Source organism: Peromyscus leucopus, chromosome 19, assembly GCF_004664715.2.
Source record: "Peromyscus leucopus breed LL Stock chromosome 19, UCI_PerLeu_2.1, whole genome shotgun sequence".
Taxonomy (NCBI): domain Eukaryota; kingdom Metazoa; phylum Chordata; class Mammalia; order Rodentia; family Cricetidae; genus Peromyscus; species Peromyscus leucopus.
This window is the reverse complement of record NC_051079.1, coordinates 51332965-51356337: the sequence shown is the minus strand read 5'-3', so window position 1 is coordinate 51356337 and position 23373 is coordinate 51332965. Positions and strand designations below refer to the sequence as shown.

The 23373-nt window shown below is 40.4% G+C and overlaps 1 protein-coding gene across 1 annotated transcript in view; it reads right to left on the bottom strand.

Annotated features, from left to right (window-relative positions):
* Positions 1-1671: 1671 nt before the first annotated feature.
* Wdr7 (WD repeat domain 7) overlaps positions 1672-23373 on the bottom strand; it is a 301023-nt gene continuing 279321 nt past the window's right edge. Inside the window, 2 exon segments of the mRNA XM_028857247.2 lie at positions 1672-4280; positions 10537-10641. Of these exon segments, the coding sequence (XP_028713080.1) occupies positions 4077-4280; positions 10537-10641 (309 nt within the window). The 3' untranslated portion in view covers positions 1672-4076.

Below are 23373 nucleotides of genomic sequence, written 5' to 3'. Positions count from 1 at the left end.
CCAGATTACCCAGAAGTCTTGGTTATTGGCATTCTTGCTTTGAAATAACCAGACTGAACATCTCCAGCCAGACTTTATTTCCTCAGAGAAGAGTGGTATTCACTAATGAAAGGAAAAGTAGGTAAATTGAGGCTGTATTTCAGTAATCTTTTTGGCAAGCTTGATGAGAATCAGCTATGAGCACTACTCTATACTTAGGATTCTTGTGTCCTTCTGAGCTTGCCTGGAAGATCTGGCAACATATGGCTTCCTTGCCTTCTTCCCTATAGGAAAATAATCCACATTTGTTCACGCATGTATGTATATATAAAATGGACCCAAATCTTGCTGGCCAGAATTCTTTTATTTTTTTTTCCACAATGGTGAAAAGCCTCTCATTTAGAAAGGTTCTAACTAGGATCCCCAAGTGATATGTTTACCAGGATTTGGGAAACTAGGAACTGTTTTAGTTCTAAAGGTGTGTGGACTCTTTTCTATGCAAAAGGTTGAATCCAATGAGAAGACAAGTCTAAATCACAAACTGCAAAGTGTTACTGAAATAAGCAAGGGGAATACTTGTCACCACATTATATTCATAGTTTTGACTCTACAAGATTTAAAGAGATGACACCGTCAAATACCCAGTGGTGCTGTCGGATCATTTAAATAAAAATTGCAAACACAAGCCCCTCAATAGGTAGTCTCTCTTCAGTTCGTAAACAGCAGAAAGAACTGGAACATCTAATTTTTGAAATTCTTCTGGCTTCTCTGTTTGACCTTTGGTATTTGTATGTATTGACGATCTCTAAACCCTTGTACAAAAACACCTTGAAGTGTCAAGCTTTAAAAATGAGTCTTTTCTCTTTCTCCTGTGCAGCTTGTATTATCTTGGCCTTGTCAAAATATATTCTCTAGTTAGAGGGTGGAAATATTTCCCTCCTGGCTCTGAAGTATTGATTTTCTCCAACACTCAGTTCTGTCAGTCAGGCACAGGGGTGAAAGGTGAAAGTTCACCCAGCATTGCTTGTCTTTACCTTCCTATTAATGTCACGCCCTTTCCACATTTGATCAGTTTGTGTGATCACCAACCACACAGAACTGTTACTGCTCTTATTTTCCTACAAGGACACATTTAAGTTATCGTCGTCTAATTTTGGGGGATGATTATGCTGTTATACATGACTGACGAGTCAAGCTGCTCTGTGATAGCAGGAGGAGAAAGGTACAGTCATTATCTACTTGTAATAATCACTCTGTGAGTGACCAGAATTTTGGTTATTCTTACCTCAGCGATTCAAATTCAACTTCAAACTGAATATTAAATGAACTGAATTTAATGATCGCAGTCTGGTTCCCAGGCAGCTAACCCCGGTCATGAGGTCTCACAAGGTTCAATTTGGTGCAAAGTCCATCTGGTCAGGGGCAAGTGGGGCTGGAGATAAAGCACCACGCATGCAATTGCCCTGCCCAAGCCACAGAGGGCGCTGTTGAGTTTCTCCATCTGGTCTCAAGCTTCTGACTGTGGGTAAGAGCCTTCACCACAGCTCTCCTGTCCTTGGAGAACAAAGCTGCCTTTCCTACAACTTGCTCTTCAGTGAAATGAGAAGCTAGAAACATGAGGGCTAGAGGAACCTATGGTTTCAACAGAGAATGTCTAAGAGGGACCACAGTAAAAATAGGAGAAAAGCAATCTTCAGTACAATTCAGTTTTATTTAACACAAGTATGTACACATCAATTTTTCCATATATAGAGTCTATTAAAGGGAGTCATCTAGAAACATCTTAGGAGACAGACATTTTAATTCATTCACTATATGCAGTTCAAACATGACAGTATTTTCATACAGGTATCACATCATGTGACCTTTTGCTTGTAAATTACCAATGAAGCCACATAGGTCTTTATACTTATAAGGACAGGTCCAAATGCTGTGTCAACAAAATCAATGAACACTACAGGTGTACACTGGAGTGACAATACAAAGGTTACCTCCGTGTTGAGGAAGATAAGCTGAGATGAAGCTGGGAACTATGGTTGTCAAAACAGCCAAGGGCAGCATTGTGTTAATGTTAGCGATTCTTCTAGCATGACGTTTTATATGCACAGAGTTTTACAGTCCTTGTGCTCTTCTGACACAGGGCATGGAAGGACCGGCCCAGACCTAAGAGCAGAGATCTGTTCCGGTACCCTCACTGCTTTGTACCCACCTCTATGATAGGCACCATCTGTGGATGCTTTCCAGCCCTGCATCACTTTCCTAAGGCATGGAACACTTTGCTTCAAAAAACGTCTAAGGTGTGTGTTTGTCCTGTCATTCCAAATGGTTTAATTCCACCATCTAAAGTTCCCCAAGGAAACCTGTGCTCGGCAGACAGTGGCCTCTTGAGTCCGCTGCACATTTCCCCATCTCCATCAAATATATCAGCTTGATCATCAAAGTCTGCACTGCACAGTTCTTGATATCCTTCCTGGAAGCTACATATATAATCATTATAAATACAATATACATGCATGTGGAATAAATTCACGTTTGAAAGAGCCCCAACATGGAGAACCAAGGGACAGTATAGAGCTGCCACCAATGAAAATAACATACGTGGGTAGGCAAGGCATTCTGAGGATGCTAGCTTCTTCACACACTTTGAAGTACTGTAAACTATGTGTTTATTCACAGACCTTGATCCTGCTTTTCTATACAGGACACACACATTGACAATCTATGAGTTTAAGACCAAATGCTCTCATTATCATTTCAGTTCCTCTGTGAGTATTACATATTTTCTCTGAATTCAATAACTAACTCCTTTCCTATGTTTGCATTTAATAAACAATCTTGTGTAACTAACCAATCAACCAACAAACAAATCAACCCCCTGCTGCTCATATATATCATATTTTTAGGAACAACTCATACAAAATACTGCACTATGGGTTTTGTCATCTATTACAATAAGACCAACATAATTCGACACAAGGAGAAAGTGGAGTTAGAGCTTGTGTTGAAGCACAGTGAACATTTTCACTGTAGTGTCGATTCAGATAAACTGGCAGTCTTTGAGCTTTTCTGTACACTCTGAACAATGTGTCTACATGGTTATTAGATTATAGGGTGTTTGCTTAAAGGAAATGCTTTCCTCATCTTCTTTCATTGGTCGGGATTTGGAAAGCTAGGTTGAAATGGCCACTTGTAAGTGATATTGCCATACACAGGAGAACTGCAGGTTGTGGGGTTCCTGAGGAGGAGCCCCTTTCTGAACAGAGGAATCTATAGTGACACATAGGCGGCTCTCCCCACTGTACAAATATGCTATGCTTCCCAACTTGGTTCTTGGTTGAGAGTTCCCTTGGAAGGTTAGCGACAGTCGCCACATGGTGAGTAGGGATGATCCATATTTTAAACTATGAAATATACTAACAGTTAAGCAGGAAATGAGCATTTTAGAAAGCTAGCTATCTGGAAAACTATTTTCTAAAAGAAAAAAATACATATGTATTTTCATATTTTCTCATTAATCTCAAATAGGGATTGGCGCTACTGAGAAGGTAGTGGCCGAATTCCAGGAAATGGAATTGAGTAACTGCCTATCAACTGCTAGTAGGAAAAACTCAATGTAAACATGGAAGAGGTTTGGTAAACACAGTAAGTTTGGGGAATCCAAAGGGAAGTAATTTCAATAATGAGGACTCCGCATTGTCCCAGAATCCAGGTCAGGGCTGAGCTTCCAGGGCTGACAATGAGGATCAGGGCTGGGATGCAATCACAGTGGTTATTGATTTTCAGGCGTTTGTTACATCAAGCAACAAGAGCATCTCCAGGAACCACCAGCTCTCCCCTCCTATCTCTGCAGGGAAAACCCACCTAGTGACAGAATAGCCACATCCTGTTGAGTGTGGTGTGTGTGCCTTTAAATCGATAGGCTGCCCGTGTGGAGTCTGCCCCAAGAAGTATGCACGAGTGACACAGACCTGCCATGCCCCTGGATGGCATTGAGGAGGGCACAGGTAGCATACAAAAGTCCAGTATGAGTAAGAACAGAGCAGCGTCAGCTTAGACAATATGGAATTAACAGGCAGCCAGGGCAGCAGACAGCAGTGTTAGACCATGAAGCGGTGCTCCTTCCCGTCGTGGGCCATAAGGATAACATTCCGGTTGGAAGTCCAGATGAGGCGGGCCAGCCGAAGGGCGTTGTGGGAGCCAGGGGATGCTGGCTGTACTGGAGGGACCTGGTAGGTCTTAATGCAGCGCAGCTGAGGTGCTGAGTTCAGCATGCCAATGCTTCCCAGGAGGGATGTGTTCATCTGCAGGGACAGGGGACACACATGTCACTTTAAGAATCCTTCCTTCTTCCTCCAAAGAAAGTGGCTTATTTCTTCCACCCACTCTCTCCTCCTGAGTGATAATTCACACGCGGCTTTGAGTTATTCTAACTCTTGGCTCCTCTCAGTAGATTTCAAATTGTGATAATGCCATTTATGTGAACACATAAACCTTGAGAAATTTTACTTGGTGAGTAGAACCTGACAGCAGAGAGTCCACTGATCTTGAGGAAAGAAGCTACATTAAGGCTGCTAATAAAACAGTTCAATCAGTTCAATTAAACAATACTTGGTTTATAACTGGTTGAGGAAAGTGAAGTACAACCAAGCTGCAGACAGAATGAAAGCTGACTGGGCCACGCCCTAAGCTCCATGCCCATCACCAACCACTAATACTCCCATCTGCCTTTTCAAAGGCTCTGGAAAAACAGTCTGTGTGTGTGTGTGTGTGTGTGTGTGTGTGTGTGTGTGTGTGTGTGTGTGTGTATGTATGTGTGTATGTATGTATGTATGTATTTACTTCATGTGTGTGTATGCATGTGGCTGGAGGCCAGAGGTTCAGGTCAGGCATCTGCAATGACTCTCCATCTTATATATTGGGGCATCATCTCTCCCTGTACCTGGGCCTCATAAATTCACTTGTCTAGCTAACCCACTTGCTTAGGGGATCCCCTCCCCGCTTTCTCTGCCTACTAAGTGCGATTTGGGGGGGGGCTACCACACCTGCCCAGCATATATGTGGGTGCTGGGGATCCAAACTCAGTCCCTCAGTGCTTTACCCACTGAGCATCTCCTCAGCCCTCAACTCCTCCTTATTTTCCAGAGAGAAAGGAGAAGCACTTGCACCCCACCACTCTGCTACCCTACTAAGGACAATATGTTTTTCATGCTTTATTGACAACATCTTTTTACCTCTTTGCTATTTTTGCCTTTTTTGAGACTTTTTCTGGGTTTTATTAAAAATGTGATTTTTCTTAATCCTTTCACAAAAACGAAAACACTATAAAAATTATAGATCATGAACAACTATGTAATTAGATTGAGGTGTTGAATACCAATGGTGGTTGTCAAAGTGAGCTGGTTTGGGAGCCACTGAATTTGAAGGTTACTTTAAGTTTTAAATATTACTTAAACAACTTCAATATGCATTATTTGTGCTATCATAAATCACAGAGAGAGGATTCTGAAAACTGGAAAGAAGCCTTGAAAATAATCTTTTTCCTCCAAACTAATATTCACTTCCTATTCCTCTGGTGAATAAAGCTTCATCTACATGGATCACATGCTGGCTATGTGGGCAAAACATGCCTATCATGACCCAGCTGCACCAGCGGTTGAAGTCCTAGCAGGTCTTAGGACCTTTCAGCTGTGTTACTGTGATACCATGCTCTGAATTTGGATCAGTGCAAAATAGAAGCCATTCCTTTCCCAGCCCTTCTCAGTAGCAGGACGGTGTCAGAGGGCGTAAATCATGGCATCTCTAGCAGGGTGCGTGCAGGCTCCACTGACATTTTCACAATTTAAATCATCTTGAGTAATAACCCTTTTAAGATGACTAATGTTACTGATTTTCCTGCATTAATAATAGTGCCGAACACAACAGAAGAGGTGAAAAAAAATCACTAGTGTACGAGGTCACATTTTAAACCAAATGTATGGTCATCGTTAACTCTTTCTGCTGAAGTTCAGTTCAAGACAAGCAGTACCTCACCTGTCATCCTTCCAAGGTCTCTTTCCTGGCTTCCTTTCCTCTTTTTCCTACAAAAATTCACACTAGATAAAAAACTAAGCCTTACTGCCTATGGAGGCTCCCCACTGTTTAAAATGTCAGTAACAATGGTGAATTCGACCTGCTAGTATCACATCTACAAAACCTCCTAACAGTATATAATTAGTCCTCTTATAACACAGATCCAATTGACCTAGGAAACTGTTGGTTAAAATTAACTGGCATTAACAGGTGTGCTGTACTTTAAAAAATGTGACTTCTCAGTTGATAAAGAGCTAGAAAGTATTTTCCATTCCTTATGGATTTGCTATGAAAATATGTATGAAGCTTGATTTCTGCTGGTGGCTGAAGATGCAAAGGGCATATGGTAGGCTTGGATCTGTCTCAATGTAGCCACTACAAGAAACAAACTGAGAGCTAAAAGATGAGAGTGTCTTGTAGAAGTGCCACAGATAGGCAAATTTTAAAAAAGTCATTGCTAGGTCTGGGTTCCGGTAAGCTGAGTCATCCCTGTTCTGCTCAATGCTTCCACTGAATAGACTTCCATCTGAAAACAGGGTCTGCCAAGTTCTCGAAAGCACACACTGTTAGAGGTGTGGAGATGAAGACCCACACACTCATTAGATTCTGTCTCTCCATGACCATCCTTCCTACAAGCCTTCAAATGAGGACTGGCTAAGTTTCCAGAGTGGAGGTCAATTCTCACTGAAACAATACACCATTCTGCTAGTCAATGTTGTTGTTTTTTTCAATTCATTGATATCTGCCTATAAATTATGCTAAACTCAAGGAAACTTAAACTTTGAACGAAAGTTACATAGAATTACAAAATTTAGCAATATTAAGCATTTTCTCTTATTAGACTATTATAAATATATTTTAAATAAAAGTTTAAAAAAGAAAAAAATTCTCAAAACCTTACTTGCTTGTGATAATCACTGTCACATTTTGATAAACAACCTTTGAACCTCTCAACTCACTCATATACCCTATATACACATGCACAATGTATGCACACACACAAACTACACATGCACACACAATCACATGCACACTTAAACACATGGCACTCATATGCAAATTGTACAAACAATGATATATACACACTTACACACTATGGATGTATGTGCACAATGTACACACACATATGCACTCTTAAGCAAGCACCCTGTACTCATGTGCACACTATATGCACATACTACATACACATATCACATGCACATTTAAATACCATGCACTCACATGCACACTGCATGCACACATAACACACACACACACACACACACACACACACACACGCACGCAGATCTAAGAAACAGGCTCACATTAAAAAGTACTTTTACAATCTGCTCTTTCAATTCAACAACATGTTAAGGAAATCATCACGATAATGACTATAATGTTTTTGAATGGCTGAGTTATGCTCCACTCTGTGATGGAGTAAATATAAAGAAACTAGTATCTATGTAATTTATCAACATTTTTGAAAAACAAGATTTATTTGTTAGGTGGTATTGGTAATATCTGCATGAGAGAATTAAGGATGTTTTTCATTACTAAACTCTCCTCCTTGGAATACCAAATAGATATAGAGAAGTGAAATACTCAAATCGTAGGAATATGGTTTGTTGCTGCCAGATCACTCTATTTAACAGTTAATTATATAAAGTACCAAAATCCAACACTGGCTTCTCCCTTTTCTTCAGAAATATGCATCACAACACTAGTTATGTGGAGATTATTTTCTGAACAGAAAAACACACATAGACATAATTCATCAAAACAGAAAGTGTTTTAATGCCTTCCCCAAAGTAAGTAATGCTGCATACAAACCTTTTACTGAGTCTCACTTGAGTAATTACCCAACCAATATTTCTCATTAACACTCATTTCTCAGCAAAGATTTTATAGTTGATAGTCTTAGTAAGGCTCTGTATTAATAAGACTTCATTAAGTTTTCAAAATATATTATAGTACACTTCCTGGAATGATCAAAAGTCTTCTCAGACACCATTAGAACTGAGCAGCGTGGATCTCTGTCAGGGGAGGCGCAGCAGAGTCACCCACTGCACTTAGACACTCTTTAATTCCAATGAAAGCCACTCTAACTCAGGAAGAGCTGTCGTCGTCTTTTCTTGGACAGCCAGAATTATCTTTTTCCACGCTTTCCAGTTAAATTTGGAGACTGGGTGGGGCACAACTCAAGCCATGCAGGAGTTGGCCGCACTGTCCATTCTGATGTTGTTTTAGAGGAAGCAAGGACCTGGGAGTGGCCGCACTGCCCAGTGCTCTGGCATATGCCGATGGCACCAAGTTCACAGGCTCAGATATCCAGAAAAACCCAGACACGTCAGCGAGCCAGCAGAGAGGGGCTGGAAAGGAACTGGAAACAGACCATCTAGTCTATGGTCTCGGCTTTCAAAATAAGAAAGGATGACCATGCCGGGCGGTGGTGGCGCACACCTTTAATCCCAGCACTTGGGAGGCAGAGGCAGGCGGATCTCTGTGAGTTCGAGGCCAGCCTGGTCTACCAAGTGAGTCCCAGGAAAGGCACAAAGCTACACAGAGAGACTCTGTCTCGAAAAACCAAAAATAAATAAATAAATAAATAAATAAAGAGAAAGGATGACCACTATTCACAATTCCACCCATGTGCTGGGTGGAGATCTGGATAGGAACAGAAAATGTTTCAAGAAATGAAACAAACAAACAAACAAATATATTCAAATAGAACCTTAATGATATAGACAAGGGTAAGAAAAAACCTTACTACTCAACAAATTCAAGAAAGTACTGGAAAGCTGTCAAATTAGGTTTATCTTTTATATAACACTGTATATTTTTAGTTGAACAAAAGTTGGACCAAAACCAAACAAATAAACAAACAAGAGGCTTGGTTTGTTCTTTATAAAAAGGCAAACATGGGAAAAGCTAGTCCCCTTGAGAACTAGGCCCTGGGACTGGCTAATCCCTGTATCTCCAATGTGGGCCAGAACCTAGCACTGGGACATGTAGGCAATGTGTACCCACCTAAGACTCCAGAAAAACAGAAACTACAGGAAAATCTGTATGAAAGTACAGGTGACACAATGGACAGAGCCCACTGGGCCAGATGTGAGTAGGAAAACACATGACCGGGCAAGCTCTTGGAAGGACCTGTGTTCTAAGCCCATCGGTGGATACCTAATGGACTCATGGAGTATCACAGTAGAAAATGCCAGTCCTTTGATTGTTCAGAGTCAAAAATGAAGACTGGGTGAGATCTCTGATTGATGGGGTTTAATTTGAGTTAATTAAGGTACTAGAGACACAATGAGAAAACCTGGAAGGCTAAATTAAATTAAAAAGTAGGAAAAGGTCCTGACAGACTTGAAAGTGTCACATTTCAGTAGGATGTTGTTAATCAAACAATTTATTGTATTCATTTTACATCCTATTAGCTATTGATTTTGTTTTTAAACTATCATCAGGTTGTTTTGAAGCCGTCTCAAAACTTGAATTCTTTTTTCAGCGTTTAAAGCAATATGCTGGTCTTACATAGTCTATTTGCATCCTCCGAAAATGAAGTTACCATCAAAATTTTGGAATACTGCTACGTGGGGATTTCTTGGTAATATTTTTCTAATTGTCAGGACTAAAGAGAGTTAAAAAGAAGAAGAAATGATGGTAATTAGTAGTCTCCTATAAAAATTAGTTACTCAAAATTAGCATTTAGTTTAATCAAAATTACATATATATTTCTATGAAATACCAGATGAAGATGTTCTAGTTTTTTTTGAATGTCTTGCATAGTTTAGAAATTCAGAACATTATGTGAATACCAGGCCTGGTAGTAAGTACATGCCTATAATCTCAGCACTTGAGAGGTAGAGGTGGGAGGCAAGCTTGGGTTATTAAGATCATTTCAAAAAGAAGAAAAGAAAAGAAAAGAAAAAAATAGAAACAAAACAAAAACTGAACTAACAAAAAACAAAACTAAACAAACAACCTTCCACCCAAACAAAAACATGACATAAAAAAACAGGAGACAAGGGACTTGCATAAAACCCTAGGAAAATACCCAGTGTCCTGTGCTCCACTCGAGTAGATCCAAAGACCTCATTAATGTGCCTGTTGTAAACCAGTGGCTTGAGTACAGCTTCCCCTGGATTCCTAGCCAGCCCAGCCTCACCTGTGCTCCTCCTCCACCTCTCATGGCTCCACCTAGATGTGCCTTGCTCTGGAGGGCTTGCCACCATCTCATCCTCAGATTCTGTATTGTAATTGCTCGTGTGTTTACCTGTGTTTCCTTTAGAGTGAAGTCCCGAGAGAGCAGGCGCTTCTCTGCCAGATTGCTAACTGTGTTCTCAGCATCCTGCACGCTGACGCTGAGCACATAATCAGCAATCTGAACACTTGACATTTGTGTAAGGGAGGGAGGAAGGGCCCAAAGGCAGGCTGGCCGATAGGCCCGACAGGAGACCTTCCTACCAAAGCACACCATGCGGCACATATTTAAGACCTGCTTACCTGCCAGAAAGAAATGTGGCTGTCAGTGTTTGAGTAGGTGGCAAGATAACGTCCATCAGGAGCAAAGGACACTGCAGTGATTGGTCCCTTGTGCCCATGGATTGTCTGAAATGAAATTAATAGGTCATTAGTGACATGCATTCCATAGAACTCTTACAAGTACTTCTGTGAACGTACTCAATGTTGGACAGGTGATATCAGAGATATTTGATACTGCAAACTGCAACATTCTTTATAAAATCAGGTTATAAAAATGAAGGAAAGTAAAAAATTCTTCATTTATGTAAGGACATCAATCTTGTTCTGAGGAGTGGGTCTGTCTTCCAGTTTGAAAGGCATTATGAGCCCAAAGAGAAAGTGCATATTAGTGGATAAATCAGAGCCATAATTCTTTACCTTAGAGGGAAGAATTTTGCAATTACTTAGAAAGTTGTGATAGCTATTCTTGGTTGTCAACTAGACTGCATTGGGGATAGCTGGGTATAACTGGGAATTTCTTTTGAAGTGGGAAGATACACCTTTAATCTAGATCTTTTGAGGTGGGAAAATACACTTTTAAACTGGACTATACCTTCTGCTAGCAGCCTACATGAAGGACATGGAAGGAGAAAGCTTGCTCTCTTTAGCTACTTGCTGTCGCTCACAAGTCCATTTACGACTGGTAACAGATCCCACTTCTTCAGGATTTTGGTGGACACTGAAGACCAGCTGAGACATTCAACCTCATGGACTGAACAACTACTGGATTCCTGGACCTTCTGTTGGTAGACAGCTATTGTTGAATGACTTGCTGTATCACAGCCTGTAAACCACTCTAATAAATACCCTTTATGTAGAGATAGAGATTTATTCTATTAGTTCTGTCCCTCTAGTGAAGCCCAACTAATATAAAAGGCAAAAAATATATGTACCCAAATTACCCAGGAACTTGCCTATCTGAAGGGAAAATCAATCAAACCTGTATTATAATCTCTGAAAGAAGTTAAAGACTAATTTCAACTTAATAATTATACATTTTTCATATTTTATCCTTGATTTTATACCAATAACACTATGCTTAACTGCATACAGCTGCAATTAGTAAGCAATATACATGCTTGCACTGGAGGTATGTGCACATATAAATCAAACACTATTAAAAACATGTTAACAGGGACAGTCTTGAACCTTTGCCAATAGCTACCATTGATTTAACAATGAATAATGAAAAGGAAGTTGTATTTTAGAGTAGGTCTCTGATAAAAGGTCTTTACTAATAAAACAATACACTCATCCAATGATATTAATAATTACTGAAAATACTCCATGCTAAGAAAATTGGCATAATACTGTAACCTAACCCACATCCAACTGTTCAGCACCATACCTCCACTGTTAGTTAACACCCAGAGTCCTTTGTCTTTAATGCAGTGGAGAAATGAGTCTCAATGAGCACAGACTTGTGATGTCATTCGGATCATACATGTTGTAAATTTTTATAAGAATTTTTACATAATAGATATCCAAAAACTCCAATGAGAAAGACTAGGGAGGACAGAGACATGAGCCAAGCACATTCTTAATGTCCTCTGCTATCTTCTTTCCTGTCATTTGATTTGATGGCAAATCAAGTATTCAAAGAAAGAATGTTATTCTGTTAATACAGACCTGGACTTAAGCAGCAGAAGGCATGGGAGCTGAGTCAGACTGTCTGGGTTTGCATTCAGCTCACTACTTAGTCACTGTGGAACCAGGGTCACATTATTTAACCTCAGAGTATCAATATCTATAACATAAGGATGATGATGTTCATAGTGATTATATGTGTGTCAAAGAGCTTTGTGAAAATTAAATGAGCTAATATACATGTTGTAACCTGCACATAATAAAAACTCAGCAAATATTATTGACATTTTCTGTTACGCTTGCTTACCTAGGAATGACCACACAAATCTAACAATCACATAACTCAATTGTTTACTGTCTTTTAATAACCTCTCACCCACAAATCCAAAACCATTTATGCCCAAATCAGTTTCACTTGGCATCCTAGATTGCTTAGAAACAGACCTCAGATTGTGCCATCATTAAATAAAGACAAGTGGGAGCTATCCAGGGTGCTGGCAACAAGTGTGCTAATAAAGCAATGGGTACTTGTGCTGAATAGCTAGTGAAGGAAACCAGAGTAATTAAACATCAACTATGCTGGGATGAAAATTATTCTAGGCAGGAGAAAAATCTTTAAGAAATTAAATGTCTACTGGCACTTACTAGATCAGCTTAAGGAACTCAATGGGAAAGCACTTTCATTTTTAAAAATTAGTATCCACTTCTGGAAAAGCATAACTACAAACACCTTACCTCCTTTAGGCCAATCTGAATCCCCCTTCCTTTTTTTTTTTTTTTGTTAAGACAACTGATTGGGGAGACCTTTGGTTATAACAGAGGATCATCAAAACCAATTATTATTTATTATTATTACTCCTCCTACTACTACTATTATGATTATTAATAGTAGTAATACTGTGGATTGAACCCAGGGCTTTAAACATGATGCAAGCAACCTAGCACAATCCCAGCCCTGGACTCTAGGCGTATTCTGTTTAAAAAGGTTTGTGCCCGTATTTCTAACTTACCACATCTCATAGAAACTGAGCTGCTGGAGAGACGAATCTGGCTCACACAAGGACACTTCAGCTTAGACATTTGCTCTTCACTAGTGTAGAACTGACATAAGAGCAGACATGTGGGCCAGACAGCTCTTCTATAGAATCTAGCCTTTCCATTGCAAATATCTGATTCAAAACAGTTCCCCACGGTCCAGGATCTGAGCAGCCATCTAAAACCACAAGCAGACTACTTATTTTTCTAAGAACACACTGGCCCTTCTTGAAAGCCTCAGAGTCCTGAGTGGAAGCAGAGCAAGCATGTTCTGGACAGTGGCCCTCTGAATATCCACACAGAATCAAGATCTCTTTCCGATTAGCATCCTGCCTCAATTAGCAACAAGTCACCCACAGGGCTGCACATCCAACAGCCAGGTAGCACACTCTCTTGTGTAAGTCAGCCATGCTAAATGCAGAAAACCAGACACCTGGCCCACATCTACCCCATGCAGGATATGTCTGGCCAGTTCATCCTACATCTCCCATTCTACACAGACTAGTGTTTAGGACATCGACATGAAAAACACCTCCACATCAGGATCCATGGCTTCTTGTTAACTGTTGCTGTAAATAAGTTCCTCCTGGAGATATTTTTTTTTAATCAGGAAAATAGTTTGTTTACTAGACACATTTCTTTTTATGGTATAACAGTCATTACATAATCCAATGGTATTTTCTTTACTGCCAGGAAGCTCAGAACTAAATTTATGCTCAGTCTGTGTCTAGTAATAAATACTGCCTACACATTCTGCTTATCTTTGTTCTGTTTTCATCTGAGTGGTTTAAGTCCAGACATACACTGAGTTTGAATCTAAATTTCTTTGAAGTATATTTTAGACAAACTGGGTTAGCCTTTCAAGCAGGTGAAAACACATGCAAGCATGCACCCCCACACACCCACAAATGCATGTGCACACACACACAAACACACAGGTATACACGTGTGCGAAATGCCTCTAAAGCAACATAAGGAAGCTGCAGGAGCATGGCTGTGGCTGTCACATGGGTCTCTTGTGGATGAGGAAATATGACTGGAGCAGGGCAGTGCTCTGTAATCCAGTGTGGTGCAGCTACTGAGTTCATCACTCCCCCAGCCCTGGAGGTGCTTTGGCCCCTACTATAATGAAATGTTGCCACTGTCATTTGTTCAGATTCTCTGGACTTGAAGATTGGTGCAGACATCACCTGAACTGACTTGAAACTCAACCCCCACATCACATTAGACATCAGCTGTGAAGGATCTCACTGAACTTGAAAGTGACTTGTGAGGTAGCAAACCCAGTCTCAGACGCTAAACCCTAAAGGCCATTTTCAAAACAACAAGTGTCAAAAAGTACTTTCATTGTCTTTTTATGGGCAAATGGGTATCAATGTCTTGCTATGCATTTTTTTTTTGTCAAAGATATTTATGTATTGAAAAGACAGAGATGAAAAGAAATTAAAGACTTCCTAGAATTCAATGAAAATGAATGCACAACATATCTAAATGTATGAGACACTATGAAAGCAGTGCTAAGAGGAAAGTTCATAGAAATACATAACAAGACATTGATACCCATTTGGTGCTGGCATAACTTAGATGGCGGCATCTACAAAAATGCAAACAGATCCATATCTATCGCCCTGCACAAAACTCAAGTCCAAGGGATCAAAGACCTCAGCATAAATTCAGTTACACTGAACCTGATAGAAGAGAAAGTGGGAAGTATCCTTGAACACATTGGCACAAGAGAACTACTTCCTGAATATAACACCAGTAGCACAGACACTGAGATCAACAATTAATAAATGGGACCTTCTGAAACTGAAAAGCTTCTGTAAGGCAAAGGACATGGTCAATAAGACATGGTCAAATAGACAGCCTATAGAATGGGAAAAGATCTTCACCAACCCCACATCTGACAGAGGGCTGATCTCCAGAATGTATAAAGAACTCAAGAAGCTAGACATCAAAATACCAAATAATTAAATAATTAAATAAATAAATAATTTAAAAATGGAGTACAGATTTAAAAAGAGAAGTCTCAACAGAAGAATCTCGAATGATTGAGATACACTTAAACATTGTTCAACATCCTTAACTGTCAGGGAAATGCAAATCAAAATGGCTCTGAGATACCATCTTACATCTAATGACAGCCTGCTGTGGATATCACTCTATATAAATAAAACACTAATGGCCAGTGTCCAGGCAGGAAGTATAGGCGGGACAAGGAGAAAGGAGAATTGGGGAAACGGGAAGAAGGAGGAGAGACACTGCAGCCACGGCAAGGAGAAGCAGCATGTAAAGATGCCGGTAAGCCACCAGCCACGTGGCAAGGTATAGATTTATAGAAACGGGTTAATTTAAGATAAAAGAACACTTAGCAAGAAGCCTGCCACTGCCATACAGTTTATAAGTAATATAAGCGTCTGAGTGATTATTTTATATGTGGATTGTGGGACTGTGGGGCTTGGTGGAAGCTGGAGAGAAACCCTCCATCTACAACAGCCTATGTTGGAGAAGATGTGGAGTAAGGGGAACATTCTTCCACTGCTGGTGGGAATGCAAACTTGTACAGCCACTTTGGGAATCAGAATGGCAGTTTCTCAAAAAATTGGGAATCGATCTACTTCAAGACCCAGAGATACCATTCTTGGGCATATACCCAAAGGATGCTCAATCATACCACAAGGACACTTGCTCAACTATGTTCATAGCAGCATTATTCATAATAACCAGAACCTGGAAACAACCTAGATGTCCCTCAACAAAAGAATGGATAAAAAATGTGGTACATATACACAATAGAGTTATTACTCAGCGGTTAAAAAAAAAATGACCTCATGAAATTTGCAGACAAATGGATGGAACTAGAAAAAAATCATTCTGAGTGAGGTAACCCAGACTAAGAAAGACAAACATGGTGTGTACTCACTCATAAGTGGATATATAAAGATGTAAAGCAAAGGATAACCAGTCTACAACCCACAGCCCCAGAGAAGCTAGGTAACTAGGAAGACCCTAAGAGGGACACACATGAATTGCCCTGGAAAAAGAAATAGTTGAGATTTTCTGGGTAAACTGGGGGTGGGTGGTGGGGTGGTGGGATGGGTAGAGGGGAGGAGATGGGGGAACATGAGGGATCAGGATGGTCGAGTTGGGGGAGGGACGGAGAGGAAGAGCAATGAAAGAGTTATCTTGATAGAGAGGGGCCATTATGGGGTTAGGGAAAATCCCAGGAATTCACAAGGATGAGTCCAGCTAAGACTCCTAGCAATAGTGGAGAGGGTGCCTGAACTGGCCTTCTCCTGTAATCATATTGGTGACTACCCTAATTGTCATCATAGAACCTTCATCCGGTAACTGATGAAAGCAGGTGCAGAGATCTACGACCAAGCATTGGGCTAAACTTCCAGAGTCCTGTTGAAGAAAGGGAGAAGGAATTGTACAAGCCAAGGGGGTCAAGATCATGACAAGGAAACCTACAGAGACAGCTGACCAGAGCTTGTGGGAGCTCATGGACTGTAGAATGACAGCTGTGGAGCCTGCATGGTACCAACCTAGGTCCTCTGCATGTGGGTGACAGTTGTACAGCTTGGTCTGTTTGTGTGGCCCCTAGCAATGGGACCAGCACCTGTACCTGGCATATGAACTAGCTTTTTGGAACCTTTTTCCTATGGTGGGATGCCTCGCTCAGCCTTGATGCAGGGGGAGAAGGTTGGTCCCAGCTTCAACTTGATATACCATGCTTTGTTGACTTACCCTTTCTAAATGGAGAAGGAAGAGGAGTGAATGGGGGAGGGGGCAGAAGGCAAGTAGGGGAGGGAACAGAAGCAGAGGAGTGAGGGGAAACTGTGATTGGTATGTAAAGTAAATTTTAAAAACTTTTTTCAAAAGACAGAGATGAGATGAAGAAAATAATCTAATTTGGAAGTGCTAGGAGGAATAAGAGAAATTCTACAATTATCCCAGGCAAGAGACAGAATACTAGATTATTAAACACTCCAAACCATTGTCCAATGAAAGAAAAAGATCTGAGGGACAAGATTAATAATGGGAAGTGCTTATTTATATTGTATCTAGCAATAAGTATTTCCTACCCATTTCTCTAGCTAGGTTCTGTTCTTATCTATGTGGTTGAGGCCCAAACAAAATATTAGTCACTTTTAACAAAATTAGGAAAATTTATAAAAGTAGGTAGAATTTTGCTATCATAAATATCACATGCAAAATGTTTACAAAGATTTACCATGTATTTGCAAGCAATAAACAAACACGCAAACAGAAAAATAAAAAAACATGGCCTGCACTTCACAGCACCAAGGTCTTGGAGACTGAGAAAGAAGCAGCTGCCTTGAGAGCAGCATGGCTGATCTGGAGGAACGAGGCAGATATAGTTTGAAGGCATGAGCACTCTGTTTCCAGTGGCTGTGCGTGTCCACAGAAGACACAGTTCTCCCTTCCACTGAGACACAGGCATTGCAGCAAGAGACAGGGTGAACATCCACCTTAACTTCATAAGCACAACATGGTAGATGCCTGAAGTTAGGAAATGCCTGAACAAAGTGTTCACTGGTCTATGGAGGCAAGAGATAGATTAGAGATGGCCATACTATTCAGAAAATGCCCAGGGAGTGAGTACAGAGTCCCAAAACGGCAAGACCTAGCAATATGGACATTATCTTGGTACTGATACCATTTAAGGATGGTCCCCAATGCCAGGGTGGGTCAAACTCTGGTCACTCTGTATGATTTCTCTTACATACTCATATTCACAGCAGACAAATCAGAAACGGGCGCAGAAGCAGAGAATCCAGTATATGATTTGCATGTCTTTTCAGGGTCCCAACATAGGAAGTCACAGATTTCATGTCAGGCTGACAAGAAGGTAACTTTTCAAAGCAGAGAGGAAACAAAGACATAACTCTGATCAACAGCCTTGCTTGCTGGGCAAAGAAAAGGCTCATTCAACATAGCCAATTCAGATGAGTTTAAAAGTAAGATTGAATTATATCCAAGGAAAAATGTTCCCTGTTCTTTCTTCCAAACAACTACTTAAGGAAAATTTCAGCAGATATTTAAGAGTCATCTGTTCAAGGAAACAAAGCTTGGCAAGTCACTAAGATAGACACAACCATAAATCCATTAAACAGTGGATCATCTCACTATGGCTGCTCACAAGGCTTAGATCACAGCATCATCAAACAGTGGATCATTTAACTGCGGCCAGTCACAAGGCTCAAGGGGACTGACTAAATTATCACTGCATGAAGCTGCTCATGTGTTTCTGTGCAAGCATCTTAGGACCTTATGATGCTTCCAAAAGGTTACCTTTTTAACTTTCAGCAATGAAGCCTATTTTTACTGACAGTGTATATCCCTAATTTTATCTTAATCTTGAACTTTATCAGTATCCACAGTTATGATGTTTTATAGTAGTAAGTAAATAATAAATGTAAGACTTTCCTAGTGTAATTCTAAGAAGAAAAAAGCCACACTATTAGAAGCTAGAAAAGATAATAAGGAACTGAAATGAATTTGACTGTTTGCATGTATGCATACATATATATTTGACTCTTCACTTTAATATGCAGATTCTTTTACTAATGACCACACTCACTAATTCTGTTCAGCTGTAATTTTCAACAATTCATGGAATCATAACTATAATCAATAAAAGACACACTGGGTACTTTGTTATTACTTTTAGTCATCTACTGTATATTTAATCAGTATTCACTATAGATTTCTCAGATTCACTTCAATGAGAAGTGAATTACCTCCCCCCCCATTACTGAGATTAACTGTAGAGGAAGGTGTATTTAATGTTCTTAGAGTAGGTATGCTTAAACCTTTGTACCTTTATTTTATTAAGAATTTTTTTATTCATTTTACATATCAACCACAGATTTCCCCTCTCCTCCCTCCTCTGCCCCCCAGCCTTACCCCCAACCCACTCCCCATTCCCTCCTCTGACAAGGTAAGGCCTCCCATGGGAAGTCAGCAGAGCCTGGTACATTCAGTTGAGGCAGGTTCAAGCCCCTTCCCCTGTATCAAGGCTGTGCAAAGTGTCCACCCCCCATAGGTAGTGGGCTCCAAAAAGCCTGCTCATGCCCCAGGGATGGATCCTGATCCTACTGCCGGGGGGCCCCTTAAGCAGATCAAGCTACACAACTGTCTCCCTTATGTCCAGTCCCATGGAGGCTCCATAGCTGTTGGTCTAAAGTTCGTGAGTTCCCACTAGCTTGGTTTAAACCTTTGTATCTTTTATGTAATCATATTGTCTCATGATGGGAAAACTGAAACCTGAACTTCTGAGCGATGCTGCATTCATTACAAAGGGAAAGCATCAACACTCACACTTGTTCTCACTCCTAAGCTGGTGGAATATTATCCCCCATAGAAAAAAATCAAAAGGCTATACTGCTTATATCATAAGGATTATCAGTATGTAGATACTGAAACACTATTTAATTCATCAATGTCAGTTAGTTTATCCCCAAATGACATATAAATCACTGTTAGTAACTGCACATGGACAAAGTGCTACAGCCTTTTTTTTTTTTTTAAAGGAATAGAGCTCATTTACTTGGCTTCTATCTTATAATAAAACTTACATTAGTTTACTTTGTTATATTTATCCTTAAGTCTATTTCCATTAAGATGTTAGAATGATACCAAATACACTTGTCTTCTCAAATGTATATTCATTTCAATTAGACAGTGATAGAAAATAATTCAATTCATTGATTAGTTCAGCTCGTTCTGTTAGGGAGATGCCATAGCAGATTGACTCTCATTCCAGACTTGGCATAATAGGAATCAAAAAGCAACATCTCAACCTTCCTTCAGAAAAGAAGTGAGAGACGGAACAAGGGACATCTCCAGGTGTTATCAAGCTGGTGGGAGTCAGTGTGGCATGTGCAGAAAAGATTCACTACCTTGACCTTCCAGGCTTCCCCCTAAATTCTAAGCTAACATCAGGGAGAGACTCTTTTTACCTTCTCCTACATACACTCTGGTAGATATTAAATTATGAGATTACTGTAAGAGTAGATAGCAAACCTTCGTAATTTTCTGGTTATAAATTAGTGTGTGTGTGTGTGTACACGCATGAGCACACATGCGTGTACGTATGTAGGGAGAAAGGGAAGGAGAGAGAGAGAGAGAGAGAGAGAGAGAGAGAGAGAGAGAGAGAGAGAGAGAGAGAGAGAGAAACACACACACTGAAGTACAGAGGGATAGCAAAACTGAAGAGCATTGTATGCTGAAGGTGCTATTCTATCCTTGGGAGGGTGCTGGCTACAAAACCTCCAGAATGGCTGGAATCTGCAGATTAGAGGCTGCAGTGATGATTAGGGAGGATGGTAAATCAAGAAGACAGCAGGAGTATGTGCTGTGAACCCACATTGAGGGAACTTCTCTTAAACTCAATAAGGAGTTGAATTTTCAAACTATTTACATGTCTTTAGAACTGCTTACAGAAGACATTGCTATCCAAGTCATCATATTCTCCATATGATTCAGACACCAAAATAACACATTTAATACTACATTAATTCTTAAAAATTTTGCTATGTTTGGAGATTTGAAAAATCATGTAATGACATGGTTTATTTATTTATTGAGTGGTGTGTGTGTGTGTGTGTGTGTGTGTGTGAAGCTGACATCGGGTGCCTTCGACAGTTTTCTCCATCTTATTTTTTAAGACATGTTCTCTCACTGCATCTGGCATGCACTGGTTGGGGACACTGGCTAGCCAACAAGTTTCGGGGGTACACCAGTCTCTGCCTCCCTAGCACTGGGGTTCCAAAGTGCAGCTCTGGGCCTAGGTTTTTTTTTTTTTTTTTTTTTTTTTTTTGTGTGTGTGTGTGTGTGTGTGTGTGTGTGTGTGTGTGTGTGTGTGTGCTGGGTATCTCAACTCAGATCCTCATACTGGCATGGCAAGCACTTTTGCTAAGTAACCCATCTCCTCAAGGCCCACAGCCCAGTTCTAGATGGTCGTATTTGTGTAGGTACAGCTCATTTTTAAACAAAACATGGTAAATAATTGGATCTCACTGAACAATGATAAAGAGTAGAGCGCTAGCAAACATACTAAACACTAAGAATGCTGGGGGAGTTTAAGGGTGGCTGGCCCCCATAAGCTTATACAGAGTGGCACTGCTAGGTATGGCTTTGTTGGAGGAAGTGTGTCACTGTGGGGGTGGGGGTGACAGACAGACCACTCCCTGCTACTAACACCATATAGCCAGCACCATGTCTGCCTGTATGCTGCCATGTCTCGCCATGATGATAATGGAGTACACCTCTGAAACTGTAAGCCACCCTAATTAAATGTCTTCCTTTATAAAAGTTGTAGTGGTCATGGTGTCTCTTCACAGCAATAGAAACCTAAGGCAAATGCTTTTTAAGGATATAGGGAAAAAACACAAACATATTCCTTTCTATATTTTTAGTGTATACCTTATTCCAAACACGCAGAAGTCTTGGCACAGGTGTATAGCATATTCTTCGAAGGCATGAAGTGATTAATGGGTTTGATTCTCAACAAAAACAAAAATAAAATAAAATAAAATAAACACACACCAGTCTTTAACACAAAAATGGTTCTGCTTTGGAATTTTGCTTGTAAAACTTTTCATAGACTTTAAACAAACAAACAAACACAGAAGGGCAAATTCCCAAAGTCTGGCTGTATTCAAGTTTTGCTTCTATGACCTCTTTAGTACATTTGTACAGGTTCACCTCACCAGTGTCTCCTCAATGGTTATCATTTCTTTGATGTCTAATCAAACTTAGACAGTGGCAAGATAAAGTTCTAGTAAAAATGTACATATTATTTACATAAATAAGATACAGTAATGTACCTCCCCATGGGAGGCCTTACCTTCTTGTAGGAGGCAATGCGGGAGGGTTGGGAGGAGGTGGCTGGGGGATCAGAAGGAAGGAAGAGGGGGATCTTTGGTGTGTAAAATGAATAAAAAGATTTCTTAATAAAAAAAAAGAAAAAATGATACTGTAATGGCTGGCATTTAAAAAAAGTAGGCTCCTTACACTGATTATTAGAACCGTTGAGGACGTGAACTGCACTACAACTTTTGATGGCAGGAAATTCAAGGACAATGGTGAGCGGCCTCGACCACAGTGTCTGAAATACATTTATCACTGGCATGCCATGCTGGCGGCAGTCAATATGTGTCTCTCATTTGTTAGGTGCTCTCCTGCTGGGACTCCCTCATTAGAATTTGCTTTCACTTCCTGAGCAAATGACAACTAGAAAAGGAGGCACTTTCTTTCTTGACCAAATTTAATCCAGAAAAAATGAGATGACAGCTGCAGCCATTCAAGTGTTACAGACGTTTTACATGTGTTTGTTATATACTTGAAATGTCCGTATCACTAAACGAGACAGCCAACAAGTTAGCTCACTTTAAATCCAGTTCAACAGTGGGAAGAAATGTTTCAGAGACACCGAATATTGTTTTGCCCATGACTTAGAGTACCCCATTCATCCAATTAAATAACTATGATAAAGGATACCGGTAAACTTTTGCTTTAGATTCACGCTGTAGAGCATCCTGGATGCTTGAGAAAAAATATCCAGCTAAAGCCTGAGTTGGGGAAAAGCGCCTGCACTAGGTGCTTCGCTTAGCTGGGTTCTTTTCTGTGAGAAAATCAGTGCAGTCACAAGCCTGGCTGTTTAAAACCTGACCCAGTAATTTGTAGTGCTGGTCTGAGATAACTCAGTGCATAGTACATTATTACAAAAACTGGGAAACTATCACAAAATACTAAAGTCCTTTCTACTTAAAAAAAAGTACAGATACTGAAGTGCACCATAAGAGATAGAAGGCAAAACAGCGGAAGCCCAAAGAAAAACAAAAAGGTGGGACATCAACTCAGAAAGGACGACTGTCCCCACATCACTGCTGCCTGTACTCAGTGCCTCTACAAAGCCCGTCTTTGCAGTCAAGATCAAATCCAGGATTCTGTAGGTACAAGTGAAGTACCACTTAGCAGTAAGGAAACAAATTGGCTATAGCTTCATAGATGGATGCAGACATGCTGAGTTAAAGACTCCAGCCCCCTCCCACAGCTACACGCACACGCACACGCACACACACACACACTCCCGCATGTGATGGTGACAGAGCTGAATGCACTGATATTATTCACCCAGCTATAACTCATAACCAGTAAACTGAG